At 39.3% G+C, this 16,688-nt stretch overlaps 1 protein-coding gene across 1 annotated transcript; it reads right to left on the bottom strand.

Annotated features, from left to right (window-relative positions):
* Window positions 1–330: 330 nt before the first annotated feature.
* Window positions 331–3,270, bottom strand: LOC148094811 (sperm-associated antigen 4 protein-like). The gene is made up of 9 exons (XM_087837108.1): window positions 3,183–3,270; window positions 2,419–2,509; window positions 2,127–2,314; window positions 1,964–2,022; window positions 1,720–1,831; window positions 1,506–1,630; window positions 1,219–1,392; window positions 1,030–1,119; window positions 331–841 (listed from the first exon to the last, which is right to left on the bottom strand). The coding sequence occupies exons 1-9, from the start codon at window positions 3,268–3,270 to the stop codon at window positions 731–733; spliced, it is 1,038 nt and encodes a 345-aa protein (XP_087693234.1). The 3' UTR covers window positions 331–730.
* Window positions 3,271–16,688: the final 13,418 nt, after the last annotated feature.

The raw sequence follows: 16,688 nt of genomic DNA, 5'->3' as shown, positions 1-16,688 counted from the left end.
TTTGGGAGTTTAAATGTTCATTTTCAAAATGTAAATCCTCTGGCCATAGTGTTATCACGCTTGTTTAATATACTCTGACAATTAAGAATACCAAAAGACATGAAAAATATTTTCTTAAAATTTTATTCTTGTTGTTTTAAAAAATATCTCTAAATTTCCAGTGGAGACAATTTAGAGAATTTTTATGTTTTACAAGAAATTTAATTCAGTCCAAATGAGTTCCAATTGAGGGCCAATTCACAATAACACAGTGCTTAACAAAGTTAGTCGAACATCACCTAATGTAAGAATTACAGGTTTAAGAAATTTGGGGTGTTCTTATATCTATGACAGGTGATGTAATAAATTTGTTAAGCACTGTATATGTAGAGTAAAAACCCTACAATATAAGAGAAGAAAAACCCCAACAATCAGATGATCCCCTTTGAGCAAGCACTTGGCAACAGTGGAGAGGAAAAACTCCCTTTTAACAGGAAGAAACCTCTGGCAGAGCCAGGCTCAGGGAGGGGCAAGCCCTCTGCCACGGCTGGTTGGGGGTGAGGTGAATCAGACTGCAAACATCTTAATCAGACATGTCTTACCTGGTGGGATGGACGTTCGCTGGAGAAAAAAACATGGGTTAAATTGACAATTTTTTTCAAATACAATTATTTAAATATGTGTTGCAGTCTGATTCACTTTCACATTTTTCCTCTCTTTTCTTTTATAGATGGAGTTCATGGGAAGCTAGTTATGCCAGCTTTCCATGAACTCGGAACTTGTACAAACAAGAATACTCACGATTGCCCCAGTTGTTCAACACCTGCAGCGTAATGGAGCGGATGACGTCTACTTTGTCGTCCTGAGAGACAAAACAAAAACAAGATGGGTTAGTTGCATAATAGTTTTCTTGACTCTTGAAAGGATGGTAAATTTAGGAATACTGTGATTATTATGAGGGTGGATATACAGATAGCAAGGGGAGCTAACCTCTAAATACTCTGGATAGAAAAGTCTATGTGCATGTGTCTAATGGCACAGTGTACTCACAGGAATCCTGAATGTTTGGAGTGGATCTCCATTTTGATCATAGACGAATGTTCCCAGGTGGACACCACTGTCGTCTAATGCTCTCTTTCCCTGAAAAGACAGAAATAAATACAGATAAAGTTGTTCTCTATATACACATATGTAAAATGCAACAGTTAAACAGTGGTGCAGTGGAAATCTGTGACTTACAAACACTGAAAACATCCTGGGAGCACTGGAGACCTTTCCAGATGGTGACACCATCTTAGAAATGTGACCCAGTGTCACATGACTGATGGCGATGCTGTGTGGCAGCTTAATTGTTAAATGTCCCTGGGAGCCCGCAAAACTCCAACACACTCCTGGGACCATGGGTGCTCGACCCTACAGAGAAAAAGAAACAAAAACAGAGTTCAGTTTGGACCACTAGTGTTTGACTATTAAATCATGCAGATGTGTGAGATAGTATCTTGTTTTTTTGTGAAAGTAGATTATACCTGAATAACGACTCTTGGGCTTACACAGGGTTGTTTTGCGGGTATCAATGTAAGCCCCCACAGCTTCAATCCAGTCTGTTCTGTAAGGTAGGATGCTGAAGACTGTTCTTTAACAATCGTTGCTCCTGTAGACAAAAACACAGAGTGAGAAAGGAATCGCAAAACAACAACAAAGAAATTCTTACGTGAATTCTGATCCGATTTCATGTCTTACCCAGTTCCTCCAGAGCAAAGTTGGGCATCCTGTCCCCAACTGGAAGAAGGAAGTCAATTCTTTTTCCTAAGTCCATTAACTCCCTTTGCAGCTCTTGTACCTTCCTTTCCACCTGTTTATGTCCATTCATTAAGTACTGCAATTGAGAAGAACCATTCATGTTATAATATATATATAATAATAAACTGTTATTATCTGATTAATCTTCAGGGAATATATTATGAGCCTCATATGTTTTTCATACCTCACTCATGAACGGGGTGGAAAAGTCCATTTTCTGCCCTCCAATACTGAAAATCAATCCTGGTGGATGAAGAGAAACACAGAATAAGACGAGAAGCTTAATCCAGAAGAAAAGCACATAGTACTAGAAAGACTGTAATTGTTTGTGGAAGGAGATCATTTACCAAAACACAAGGCCAGCATGAGGACCAAAAGTCCCAATGCCTTGATGGCTCTAAAATGACCTCTGCTGCTGCCACTGCTGTAGTCAACAAAATCATTGTTATTGTAGTCCACAGTGTCACAGTCCACTGTGTCTCTGTCAATATTGTCAGGGACTGGACGGGGACGGGGCCGTCGCCTTTTGAAAATTCTGCACAGAAAAAACAAAATCATGTAAGAACAAATGGATTATGATTACAAAACATGCATCTATGTCAGTGGATGACAACAAAGAACATGTAGACCAATACTAACCTGTATAAAGTCTCCTTGTAGGAGATTAACGGCTCTCCTTGGCTGCCGTAATAGCCGTTAGACTGAAGTCTTTGGCTTCTTCTCAACATTGCTGTAAAATGAAAGGGAAACATGGGGTTAAGTGAGTCTCTAACACAAAGCTTATCAGACTTCATAACTATGATTTGAGCATGTTTCCATCAGAAGCAACTCTGTTCTCTTATATATAAACTTCACGGTGCCAGCTTGTTTTGTTTTTAATGAACAGAATAATATTTGAATCACACTCATTTATGAAATCCGCTCTTAATAAAGAACTTTATTTTCCCAGTGTCTTCAAAAACATAGCATCATATTGTTATGATTTATATCATAGCAACAGATCACAACATTTTCTTGCTTTTCTTGCAAAAAATCTCTTTCAAATGTCAGTTTTTTTGTTCACAATGTAGTTTTTACAATTCAGAAAAAGAGGAAATCACCACAGCGGTAAAGACTCAAAGCAAATAAATGAATTTGGCCCAAAATCCTGTCAAAAGGTCTTTAAGAATTAAAAACTCTTTGTTTGTATAGTTAATATACAAAAGGAAATTAATATTTATCAGACAAGCTGCGTCTAACAGGTAAGCAGTAAAATCACCTTTACAGTAGAATGCACTAAAAAGTGTTTTTCTGACATAATCAACTGGATACCATTTTTAAAATGTTCAGATTTGAAACACATATATTAAATGTAAGATGTGAAGATAAAACATGTCGATTTTTAGTCTAAAGATTGCACTTACCTTCACTTAAAACGAAAGTTGAAGAAACTGAATCACTAAATGTGCTTTTCCGTAAATATGGACGTTTAGCGCTTCTCACTGAACTCATCTGAACCAGAAAATTTAGGTGCAGAAGAAAAATTTCAAACCGCAGCTTTTTCAGTTACGTTACAAACAGATACATGCACAAATCGAATATGACGCACGCGCGTTCCATAAGAGCAGCACTTCGTGTGCGCACGCGCAAAGGTGTGAGTAGTTCTGGGGGTTTTTTTAATGAAATTTGCTCTCAATTAAATAACTTTTCCTTCTCAGTCCCTTTATAAGCACCGCATCATATTGTCCAAATTCATAAAGCACAACACATGCGCTCACGAGCACATGTGCAAAGGTGTTGTAAGAGCCAAAGTCATGTTTATGTTTTGCCTTTTTGTTATGGTGGCACAGGTGTATAGCCTTACCTGTGTCTCCGGTGATGGCATGTGGGTGTGGTCACAGTCTATTTACCTGATCTCGGTGTTCACAGCAGGGGTTGTTGGGTGAGTGGTTTGTGGGCAAACTTTTCTGTTGACCGTCATCTTTTGGCACACCAGTTAATCCATGCGCTATTTGTTAATTGATTGAAAGCGCAAACATTTGTTTATGTTTCGTTCTTAAAATAAATGCGCAAAGTACAAGTACGACTCATTATGGATTATTGGAGGCGCGTCACAGGGACACAACCAACTCAGCCGGCCGCGGCTTTATTTACGGATGAAAGTCGCAACATTTAGTCAACAGAAAATTGTCTTTTATCGCACGCATCAGAACAATGAAGAGGATTTTTGGATATACGTTTTGGAGTCACGGAGCCTTTAGATGAGTGGACGCAGTTCTCAAAGGAGTAATTGGAAACGGCACCTTCACACTGGCATGGTGGAACGCAGCACAAAAGACACTTCAGAAGCGGTAGGACACGCGGATTCACTCTGTGTATTATTGGATGTTTTGAACACAGTTTGTAAGTGTCACCGCTTGTCCATTGGGGACATTGGTTTGATCTGCGTTGTGTGCGTGCGTGTGCTTGATTTGGCAAGCTGGAGGACGCTGCTCTGGTTTTGACAGCCTGTGACGCTGCTGCGCAATAATTTACACAGACGAAAAGTATTGGCTGTGATCTATCTTTGAAGCTGTGGATATAATGTTGTTTTGATGCATGTGAATAAGTGACGATGAGTGAAATAAAAGAAGCCGAACATGAACTGGAAGAAAAAAGATCTGCAAAACTGACGGCTAAAGCACTTGCTTTTAAAATGGAAACTTTGCAGAAAGAGCGAAAAGCTCATGTTAACAAGATTAAAGGGTTAACTCGTGATATTAAAGAATTGATGAAACATGATGACAATGCAAAAGCTGTGCAGCTTAACTTGGAAAAACTGAATGATTTGTATAAAAATGCCAAAGTAGCTCATGATGCATTCATTTTATTGATTCCTAAAGATGAACAAGACGCTCATATTGACTGGTTTGGACGCATAACAAAATGTAATGATGATTTTGTTGAAGATGTGAAACGATGGCTTCTTGAAGCTGGAAGACCTTTTATGGAAAAAGACAAGGAAGCTGAGAAAGTGCCTACTGCTGTTACTTTGGATGTGCCCGTTTCTGCTGAGACTGTGTTATCAAAGGAGACGGTTTCTTCCACAAATGATAAACATAACATCTTAACATCTCCAAAGCAGGTTAAAACCAATTCTGACATACAAGATGAAATACAGCCAGGTGACAGTGTTTCAAACGTAGGAAGCAAAAAGAGTAAAATCAGTTCTTCAAGCTCAAACTCCAGAGCCTCAAGTACAACATCAGCACGAATAATGGCTGAAGCTGAAGCAGCTGCGCTGATGGTAAGGCAAAAACTGCTTAAGGATAAACATGCCTTGGAGGAACATGAAGCACAGTTAAAGAGACAGCGCGAGCAACTGGAGCTGGAAACAAATATAGCTGCCACGGTTGCAAAAATGAAAGTACTGGGAGGCTCAAAAGGTTCCAGTATTAAAAGTAAACTATCAAAAATATCAGATGGTATGGAGTCATATTTTGAAAAGGGACAAAAGGTAACTCAAGTGTTGAATACTCGTCCTGATAATCCTGTACATGAAAGGCAACATGTGCATATCTTTAGGGAGCATAATGTTGCAGACTCACAATCTCGCTTAACCACAGGCAGAGTTCCAATACAACCTCAGACTCTTTCTGAAGATTCATTGACATATCAGTCAAACATTAGAAATTCACGTGAAAATAAACATGTACCTTCTCAAATCTCTAGTCATGAAGAAGACTGTAACATCTTATCTGTCATGAGTAAGCAAAACGAACTCACTGCTTTATTAATACAACAACATAGTCTTTCTTCATTACCTAAAAAGGAGATCCCAGTTTTTGATGGAGATCCACTTCAGTACCAGACTTTTGTTAAATCATTTGAACACAACATTGAAAGCAGAAATAAAAACCCTGGAGATTGTCTTTATTATTTGGAACAACACACAAAGGGTCAACCAAGAGAACTTGTAAGGAGTTGTCTACACATGACTTCAGAAGCAGGATTCAGAAAGGCAAAGTCTTTATTACGGCAGCATTTTGGTAATGAACATAAACTTGCCACGGCTTACATGAGCAAAGCACTTGCTTGGTCTTCAATAAAAGCAGAGGACACGAAAGCTCTTCAAGCTTACACAATATTCCTAAGAGGCTGTTGCAATGCTATGGAAGATCTCAGTTATATGCAGGAGCTTGACATGCCTGCCAACATGTTAACTATAACAAAGAAACTTCCCTACAGGCAGAGAGATAAGTGGAGAACTGCAGTCTGTGATTTCCATGAGAAGTGTAATCGACAAGCTACATTTAAGGATCTTGTGGATTTTTTAGAGAAACAAGTGAAGATTGCATCTGACCCAGTGTTTGGGGACATCAAGGATATCTGCATGACAAACAGAGACACAAGAAAACTTAAGTCTCAAACTCACACAAGATTCAAAGAAAGTTCTTTTGCTACCTCTGTGATGGCATCTGATAAAGAAAATGACAAAGTTAAGGAAAAAGAAAGAGCCACACAAATGAGGAGTTGCTTGTTTTGCAAAGGTGAACATACCTTAGAAAACTGTCAAGAGCTGGAAAGAAAAACGCAAAAAGACAAAATCACTTTTCTAAAAGAGAATGGAGTCTGTTTCGGATGTCTTTGTAAAGGACACATTAGTAGAGACTGCAAAAAGCGCCTCAGGTGCAAGACGTGTGGTTTAAAGCATCCTCAAATGTTACACATCTATCAAAAGACAATGAGTAAAGAACAAGAATCAAAGGAACAAACTCAGGATTGTGCCATAGTCTCTATTCAGACCAGTGCTCTTACTGGGGCCGGTAAAGATGAATTCAAACTTTCAATCGTGCCTGTGAAAGTTAAGGCCAAGAAAGGAAATGTAACATTGTACACCTATGCATTTCTTGACCCAGGCAGCACTGCATCATTTTGTACAGTAAAGCTAATGAATAAGCTGAAAATTCATGGAAGAAGATCCAACATTCTGCTGAGAACTATGGGACAAAATAAAGTTGTTGAAACGGATATTGTTGCAGATTTAGAAGTCGCTGGACTAGACGGAAATGAGTTTTGTGATCTTCCCATTCTTTATACTCAGTTCACTATGCCTGCCCATAAAGGAAACATTCCTCACCAGAACGATATAATCCAGTGGCCATATTTGAAGTCTGTACATCTGCCAGAAATTGACTCTGAAATTGATTTGCTAATTGGCTCGAATGTGCCAAAGGCTCTGGAACCACTGGATGTCATTAGAAGTGTTGGAGATGGACCGTATGCTGTTAAAACTGTCCTTGGCTGGATAGTAAACGGTCCTTTGGGTGAGACTCAAACTGAAGCTCACAATCAGCCACAGATAAGTGTCAATAGAGTTTCAGTAGTGAAACTTGATGAGCTGTGGAATCAGCAGTTTAAAACTGATTTTCCAGAGTGTGCCAGAGATGAGAAAGAACCTTCTAAGGAAGACCAACAGTTTTTGGATAAAGTTTCCAATACTGCTAACCTACATAATGGTCATTATTATATTGGACTCCCATTGAAAGACTTAAAGGTCTGCATGCCAGATAATAAAAGTGTTGCTGAACAACGCCTTCAGAATCTGAAGAAAAGACTTATGAAGAACTCTTCTTTTCTGCAGGACTATAGCAGTTTTATGGCAGATATGATCTCTGAAGGTTATGCAGAAAAGGTACCAGAAGACAACTTAGAACGGACGGATGGCAGGAAATGGTATTTGCCGCACCATGGTGTTCTGCATCCGCAAAAGAAAACCCTTAGAGTGGTGTTTGACTGTGGAGCCAAGTATCATGGAGTGTCGCTAAATAGCAAGCTCTTACAAGGTCCAGACTTGACCAGCACGTTACTTGGAGTTCTGACAAGATTTCGTAAAGAACCTGTTGTCATTGCAGCAGACATTAAAGCCATGTTTCATCAGGTTAAAATACCAGAGGAGGATCGAGATATGTTGAGATTCCTTTGGTGGCCCAACGGAGATTACACTCAAGCCATGGTTGAATACAGGATGACAGTACATGTGTTTGGAGCAACATCATCTCCCAGTTGTGCAAACTTTGCACTAAGGAAATGTGCTGAAGATCATAAACAACAGTTTAGCCTTCAAGCCGTGGATACAATGTTGAATAACTTTTACGTCGACGACTGTCTTGTCTCAGCAGCCACAGAAGAGGATGCGATAGATCTCTATCATGAACTCTGTGCCATATGCTTGAAAGGAGGCTTTCCACTGAACAAATGGATAAGTAACAGTCGTAATGTGTTGGCTGTAATACCTGAAAGTAACAGAGCAAACAAAATAAAGGATCTAGACTTGATCAGTGATGAGCTTCCAGTGGAAAGAGTTTTGGGCGTTCAATGGTGTGTTGAATCTGACGTTTTCAAGTTCAGAATCACTCTAAGAGATCGACCTTTGACAAAACGTGGCATCCTTTCTGTAGTCAGCTCTGTTTATGACCCCTTAGGAATGTTGGCACCAGTAATCTTAACTGCTAAAAAGATTCTGCAAAATCTGTGTCGAAAAAAGATTGGATGGGATGATGCATTACCTGATGCAGTTATACAGGAATGGACTATTTGGATGCAAGAGCTCTACAAGCTGGAGGAGTTCAAGGTTGATCGTTGTTTTAAAACCAACAGTTTTGGAACTGTAAAAATTGCTCAGTTACATCATTTCGCAGATGCATCTGAGGACAGCTATGGAACAGTGACTTATTTGTTACTAAAGAATGAACGAGACCAGGCACACTGTACATTCATTATGGGAAAGGCACGTGTTGCTCCTTTAAAACCAGTTACAATCCCTCGAATGGAGTTAACTGCTGCCACCTTAGCAAGCAGAATGGATGTAATGTGGAAGAAAGAGCTGCAGATGGAACTGAAGGACTCAGTATTTTGGACTGATAGCACCTCTGTACTAAAATATATCAACAATAAAACAACAAGGTTCCGCACTTTCGTCGCCAACAGAGTTTCTGAGATTGTCAAAGTTTCAAATGCTCAACAATGGAGATATGTGGACACGGATAACAATCCAGCAGATTTGGCTTCTCGAGGTTTAACGGTACAATCCTTTTTGAAAAATAAACAAACTTGGCTTTCTGGACCTCCATTTCTTCTACTACCACAAGAGGAGTGGCCTCAGAATCCTGATGAAGTGAAACAAATCTCATCAAACGATGCAGAAATTAAAACAACAGTGAACGCTGTTCAGACATCACAAGAAATAGATCCGGTTTCTCACTTCATTCAGTATTTTTCATCCTGGACTCGGCTGAAGCGTGCAGTAGCATGGATTCTGAGAGTTAAAAAACTGCTTCTGCATTACAGTAGAAGAAAACTACAGATTAAACATGATCCTGGACAAAACCTTGAACTTCAAATGAAGAAACACTGTCTGGACACCAGCAGTCTCAAAGTTGAGGAGCTGATTAGTGCTGAAATGGCTTTAATCTCCTTTTGTCAAAGGAAGCGGTTTGCTGATGAAATCTCCTGTTTAACAAAAGGATCGAATGTTAAGAGAACCAGTCACATTTATAAACTTACTCCCATCCTGGAAGAAGGTGTGTTGAGAGTTGGTGGACGACTCAGTAGAACTGCAATGCCAGAAGAGAGAAAACATCCTGTTATTCTGGCCAAAGACTTCCACATTTCTAACCTAATCCTTCAACATGTCCATGAAGCGGTGGGTCATGGAGGCCGTAACCACATGTTATCCAAACTGCGTCAAAAATACTGGATTCCAGGTGTCACGGTACCTATAAGAAAAATTGTGGCTAAATGCGTTGTGTGTCGGCGCGTAAATGCCCCACCAGGACAACAGCAAATGGCAGACCTGCACCTGCACAGAGTAACTCCTGATGAACCACCATTCACGTACGTTGGAGTGGACTATTTCGGACCATTTCTAGTGAAACGTTTAAGGACTACTGTAAAATGCTATGGTGTGATATTCACATGTTTAGCGTCAAGAGCTATTCATATTGAAATGGCATCATCACTGGACACAGACTCTTTTATCAATGCCCTTCGTCGCTTTATTGCCAGACGTGGTCAAGTAAAAGAACTGCGATCTGACAACGGCACCAACTTTGTGGGAGCCCATCGTGAGCTGAAGGAAATGATAGCAGATTGGAATCAACATCGTCTACACAATACCCTTCTTCAAAATGGCATTAAATGGACTTTCCATCCCCCAGCTGGCTCACATCATGGAGGTGTATGGGAAAGACTTATAAGATCTGTGAGAAAAATTCTTAATTCCACCTTAAATGTACAAAGTCTTGATGAAGAGAGCCTCAGGACTGTTTTATGTGAAGCTGAAGCTATTTTGAATGGTCGTCCTATTACAAAGGCTTCTACAGATCCAAACGACCTTGAAGCACTTACTCCAAACCACCTGCTGCTTCTTAAGACTGCACCATCATTACCACCAGGATGTTTTCAAAAAGATGACATATATGCTCGTCGCAGATGGAAACAAGTCCAATATATGTCAGATTTATTCTGGAAAAGGTGGATTAAAGAATATCTTCCACAACTGCAACAAAGACAGAAATGGTGCAACCCAAAACGAAACTTCATGCCAGGGGACATTGTGATCATTGTTGATGATTCCGCACCACGGAATTCCTGGATAACTGGAAAAATAGAAGAGACAATCCAGGACAAAAGGGGATTTGTTCGTCATCTTCGGATCAAGACAAAGACTGGATTCCTAAACAGACCTATAAATAAAGTCTGTCTTTTGCAGGAAACAGAGAATATTTAACATATTGGACTGACTGGATAATCTTTAAGTGACCTACTCCTTTTATTTATGGGTTATTAACTTCACAAATGGTGAACCACAAGCAGTAGTACTGATGCATGTTGCACTAAAGGGCGATTGAAATGTTTTATGAACAAGCAAATGATGTAAGACTTGATTGTTATGTAATTATTATTTAAAAGATAATAATTAGGGGCCGGTATTGTAAGAGCCAAAGTCATGTTTATGTTTTGCCTTTTTGTTATGGTGGCACAGGTGTATAGCCTTACCTGTGTCTCCGGTGATGGCATGTGGGTGTGGTCACAGTCTATTTACCTGATCTCGGTGTTCACAGCAGGGGTTGTTGGGTGAGTGGTTTGTGGGCAAACTTTTCTGTTGACCGTCATCTTTTGGCACACCAGTTAATCCATGCGCTATTTGTTAATTGATTGAAAGCGCAAACATTTGTTTATGTTTCGTTCTTAAAATAAATGCGCAAAGTACAAGTACGACTCATTATGGATTATTGGAGGCGCGTCACAGGGACACAACCAACTCAGCCGGCCGCGGCTTTATTTACGGATGAAAGTCGCAACAGGTGTGTTGCAGTGAATGAAGAAAACTTTTCCATGTTCACTGTCACTAATTTGTTTGATTTTGCTGTGAGAAAATTGTGACGTATATGAGAATGGGGGAAGACCACGGTCATTTAAATACGGTATTAAAGTGTAATGAAACTGTTTCTCAGAGGGAAAGTGTGATTTTAGGACACTCGAGCCAAACATTAGCGGGCATCATTCTAGCTTATAATCAACAGCGGATCCAATGCGGATCCGGGTCGGATGACCTGGGAAGCGACCGATCCAAATCGATCCAAAGGTTGCCGGTTCGAGCCCCGGCTCCGACAGTCTCGGTCGTTGTGTCTTTGGGCAAGACATCCCACCTACCACGTACTGGTGATGGCCAGAGGGGCCGATGGTGCAGTGTGTGAATGTGAGAGTGAATGAATAGTGGAATTGTAAAGTGCTTTGAGGGTCTTGAATAGCGCTATATAAATGCAATCCATTATTATTATTTAAACCAACTGTTAACTGGTATTTTGTAAATATAACCATAAACGCGAATTCACTGTGTGATTGTGTAACTTTATTAGCAGGGTCCTCCTGAAATGCACCAACAACATTGAGAGTAACATCCTCCTCTCTGCTTCTTGATGCTCTCCGGTCGCTATGGTAACGCGTAAATAGTTCTTTCAAAATAAGACACACGGCTACGACACCGGAAAAGACCCAGGGAACCCGACTTCACGATTAAAAACCCTGAAAACCATACACTTCACACCCGAGCCTCAAACGGGTCCGGGTGTTGCGGACCGCTCCAATCTAGCCGTACGCCACTAGGTTGATTGACAATGGTCTACAGCAATCAGAACGCACAAAACAATTTGCTGTTTAAATTTGCTGATATATGAAATGGTGAGTTAATAATGACAATTTTATATTTGCGAAAAAACTTTATGCAGAAAAAGTAGCAAAGAAACAAAAACATAACACACGGACACTTTTGGCCACGAAAAAGCTGGAGGGATGGTGATTTTTTTTTTTTAATAAACCCAGATTGTTTAAAAAACCCCAATTAGAATCAAATTTATTTATCAGCAGCATCAATAGTAACAAAAATACAATTTCGTTTTCGCTGTCAAAGTGAGAAGGGTCTGGCTGCAGCCACTGGGGATTCCTGCAATTCTGGCTTGGTGGCAGAATTCAAATGTGATATGTGCATCTAAAACAGAGAGCAAAACAGATAAAGACCACATACACATTTAAGTTCAGGTTTTAGCAGAAATAACACGTTACAGTTAGCATGTAAGAGATTTGGGGAGAAAATTCTTTACAAAAACATAATTTACAAGACACTTTTATTTGTGACATACGTATATATTGACATATAAAAGACAATTTAACAAAGGCTAACTAAAATCTGGGCAATAAAAAAGCAGAACAGAATGGAATAGAGAATATTAGTATTTATAAATGTATAAATCTCTTTGTGACAAACTTTACAATGTTGATGCAGGTGGAATGAGAGACATGAATAAAGCGCAATATGCAGTAAATGGAACAATGTGCATTGATGTCAGATAGTGAAAAGCAGTGAAGTGAATTTGTTCAATAACAAGCAAAAATCAAATACGTCTGAAACTGACCATTAAATGCTAACCAGAGGTGTCAAAAGTACACACATTCCTTACTAAAGTTTAGATACCTCGGGGGTCTGACTGTTGTTGTAACGCTAACAAAGTGCCAACGTAATCAGTGTAAGCAAAGTAGATGATTCCTAGAATTATATAATTATTAACGGCAAATTTATACATGGAAGACTCTGTACCAACCTTTACGATCGATTTGCAAGGTTAATGATCCACGCAGGAACAAGACAAAAAAAAAAAGAAAAAGATCCATGCAGGAACGTATTTCCGCCTACTGTGGAGGTCACGTGTTTCCGGTTAGTGTGGAGGTCACGTGTTTCCGGTTACTGTGGAGGTCACGTGTTTCCGGTAAATGTGGAGGCCGCAATATGGCGCTCCCCAGTGGCTGCAGCCAGATGCTCTTGGGTCAAAGTCGATTTAACTGAAGTTGTGTTTCCGGTTAGTGTGGAGGTCGCCATATAGCGCTCCCCAGTGGCTGCAGCCAGATGCTCTTGGTGCTCTTTCGTCCACTTTCGTCTCTACACTGCGTTACTCTGCCTCGCCTCTCTTTCACTGAACTCAGCTCCCCCTCCCCCATCGCTTCACCTGCAGGGAACGACAAGATGGACACGGCAGCTATCAAAGAGGAGGTCGGTAAAAAGAGGCCAAACGGACTGCAACTTCAGAAAACACTTGCAAAAAGAAAAATGCTGCAAAAAGAAAAACGCTGCAAAAGCACACAAAGCACAATGGAAATAGGAAAAGAGACAACGGAAATGTTTCTGGGGAGACAATAACCGGATGGACCAGTTGCACGCACCAAAACATGTATGTATGGCTGTATCCCAATTCAGGGACTGTTTCCCAATTCAGGGTCTGCAGCCTTAAAGTACTTTTTTTTTTTTTTTTAATTAACCAATCGAACAATACAGTCACAAACAACATAACACAATATAGTGCAAATGAACTCTCGTGGAGGATAAATAAAAAAGAACAGTCAATACAACAAAACTAACAGCAAGGATATGGGGGGAGGGGGCTAGACAAAAATTCACAGTATTAACGGGGAAGAATTAAAAAAGAGAGCACAGGTTGACACACAATAGAGGTAATGATCAAAACAGAAGCAAATGGGAAATGTCATCATAGATTGTGGCAAATCTGCTTGACTTCAGTTTTTTAAGTGACATGAAATAATGTTTGAAGTCATTGATGAACCATGTAAAGGATGGTTTTCTATTCCTCCATTTACAACAATGTATATGGTATTTACTTAACAGGATGTCAATGTTAATCACAGTAGAGACAGATGGATGTTGTTTAGCCATATAGAAAATAATATCAGAAATATTAAACTGGGGGATATCGTTGATCTTGAGGGATAACCAGCTGTCTAGTTCTAACCAAAAGGCAGCTGATGCAGGACATGAGAAAAACAAATGGTGTAATGTTTCACAGGCTGAATCACAAAATGCACACTGATTAACCTCAAATTTAAACCTCCTCTTTAGAAATTCAGACACAAGATATATATTATTAATTATCTTAAAATGAGTTTCTTTTACTTTTGGGGAGACAGGCCACTTGATGAATTTTGAGAATGCCTTTTCCATGAGTGACCTGCAAATATCTACCTGAGTTAAACCCCTGTAAAAGAATAGATTTGAAATTCACACTGATAAATTTATTGTTACATTTACTATCATTTAGGTTGCAGTTACCAATTTTTAAGTTTGGCAGCGCTGGATTGACCTCAGAATGTAGCATTGTGTTGCGTATCAGCTGCCTTAGGGCCAAAGGGATAGCACAGCAAACTTTTCTGTATTCTTTTAATGGACAATTAAAGTCGTGTCTCTTCGAGAAAGACACATAATCCAATAAAGCACCACTCGAATCCAGCAAGTCAGTTACAAACAAGATACCACTCTCAAACCAGTTCCTGATAAATAATGTCTTTTTGTTAGCAGTTATCACTCTATTGTTCCATAAGGTCGACATGTGAGGAGAAAAGTTGTGTGTAAACATCATTTTCCAAAAATGAAGAATCTGTTTGTGAAAATTAGAGAGTGTAACCGGTATTTTACTAGTTTCAAAGTCACATCTTAATAGAAAATAAATTCCTCCTAGTTCCTTAAATAAAGATCTGGGTATATGAAACCACATGGAATCAGACTGAGATAAACAAGCTCTGAGCCAGTTGATTTTAAAAGTTCCGATCATTGATTCAAAGTCTAAGGCTCTGACACCACCCTTCTCATAGTCTTTAACCAACTGTGATCTCTTAATATAGTGGGTTTTGTTTTTCCACAGGAATTGAAAAATAATTGAGTTGGCTTTCCTAATATTTTGGGGAGAAATATAAAGAGAATGACATGGGTAAATTAATTTAGAAATACCTTCAGCTTTGGAAAGGATGACTCTGCCAAATATAGTGATATCCCTGGTCAACCAACGACTAAGGGATTTCTTCATGTCGACGATACGATTGCAGATGTTGTTGTCTTCTCTTCGGGACATATTTTTAGAAATCACTATACCTAAATATTTAACTTCCAATTCAACTCTTATAGAAGCTATATTAGAATCAGAACACGTGTGAATAGGTAACAATTCACATTTGTTAATATTCAGACACAGTCCTGATGCCTGGGAGAATAATGAGATAGTGTTAAGCGCTTTAGCTACCATGGATTTATCTCTTAAAAACAGTGCAGTATCGTCAGCAAATTGGCTTATTTTGAATTCCTTGTCAAAAATGTTAATACCATGTAAATCAGGGTCTTTTTGGATGATAAGTGCCAGCAGTTGAGTGGTTAATATGAACAATTTGGGGGAAATAGGGCATCCCTGACGGATACCTCGCTGCACTTCAAACCTAGGTGTCATTCCAGTGTTAAGCGAAACAGAGCTAAAAATGTTACTGTAAAACATTTTGATCACATTACAAAAGGTTACCCCAAAACTCAGGAAATGCAAGGCTTTAAGCAGGAAGGGATGTTCAACCGTGTCTTAAGCCTTATAAAAGTCCAAAAACAACACTAAGCTTTCTGTCTTTATATACTGGCGATAATCAAGCATATCAAAAATCAATCTAATGTGATTGTGTATATGTCTTCCTTTTATAAACGCCAACTGACATTCATCCACTAAATGTGTTAAACAATCATTTAAGCAGTTCGCATAGACATGAGCCAGTAATTTATAATCATTACACAGAAGGATTATGGGTCTCCAATTATCCAGAAGTAGTTTGTCTTTGTTGGGTTTTGGAATTAAAGTGATTAGACCTTGTTTCATTGTAGGTGAAAGATTAGTTGATGAAATACATTCTAAGTATGCACTGTAAAGCATTAATCTAATGTCATGCCAGAAAAAGGAGTAAAATTTCACTGTTAGCCCATCAATTCCTGGTGATTTGCCCCTGGGCATTTGTTCGATTGCCTTCTCCAGCTCTTCAATTGCAAGTTTACTCTCCATACGAACCTTTACATCCACATCCAATGTCCCATTAAGGCCTCTAAGACTTTCCAGAAACACAGTGCCATTCTCCACCTTTACCTTGACTTGTAAAGGTTACTGTAAAAATGAAGTATTTCCACGTTTATTTTGTCATGGTCCTCAGTCAAAACCCCCTTGATATTCAGTGATTGAATCCTCTTATTTGCTTGTCTGTGTTTCTCTAAATTAAAAAAATAGGAAGAGTTTTTCTCGCCCTCCTCAATCCATCGGGCTCTTGAACGAACATAGGCACCATTGGCTTTCTCTAAGAACAGTTTGTCTAGTTGAGATTGAAAAGTGTTTAGTTGTATTTGTTCGTCCAGAGATAAATCCTGTTTGCAGCATAGCCTGTTAATTCTCTCAATAATGCTTTGTTGCTCCTGTCTTTTCTGTTTAGCAATGGATTTGCTCATTTGAATTGCTATCTGTTTAACTTCGAATTTAAACCATTCCCATTTGCTCACATGTGACATATCTAATTTGTCAATTTCCACA

This window comes from Neolamprologus brichardi, unplaced genomic scaffold (assembly GCF_056152115.1).
Source record: "Neolamprologus brichardi isolate AB-2024 unplaced genomic scaffold, ASM5615211v1 NODE_ptg000160l+_length_38877_cov_1, whole genome shotgun sequence".
NCBI lineage: Eukaryota > Metazoa > Chordata > Actinopteri > Cichliformes > Cichlidae > Neolamprologus > Neolamprologus brichardi.
Note: the sequence above shows the minus strand (reverse complement) of the source record. Positions and strands in the feature narration are given on the sequence as shown.

Coding starts and splice junctions, on each gene's coding strand:
- LOC148094811 (XM_087837108.1), bottom strand. CDS start 3,270: ATGAGTTCAGTGAGAAGCGCTAAACGTCCATATTTACGGAAAAGCACA. Junction 2,315..2,418: donor TACAAGGAGACTTTATACAG/GTTAGTATTGGT, acceptor TTTTCTGTGCAG/AATTTTCAAAAGGCGACGGC. Junction 1,832..1,963: donor CCACCCCGTTCATGAGTGAG/GTATGAAAAACA, acceptor GGACATAAACAG/GTGGAAAGGAAGGTACAAGA.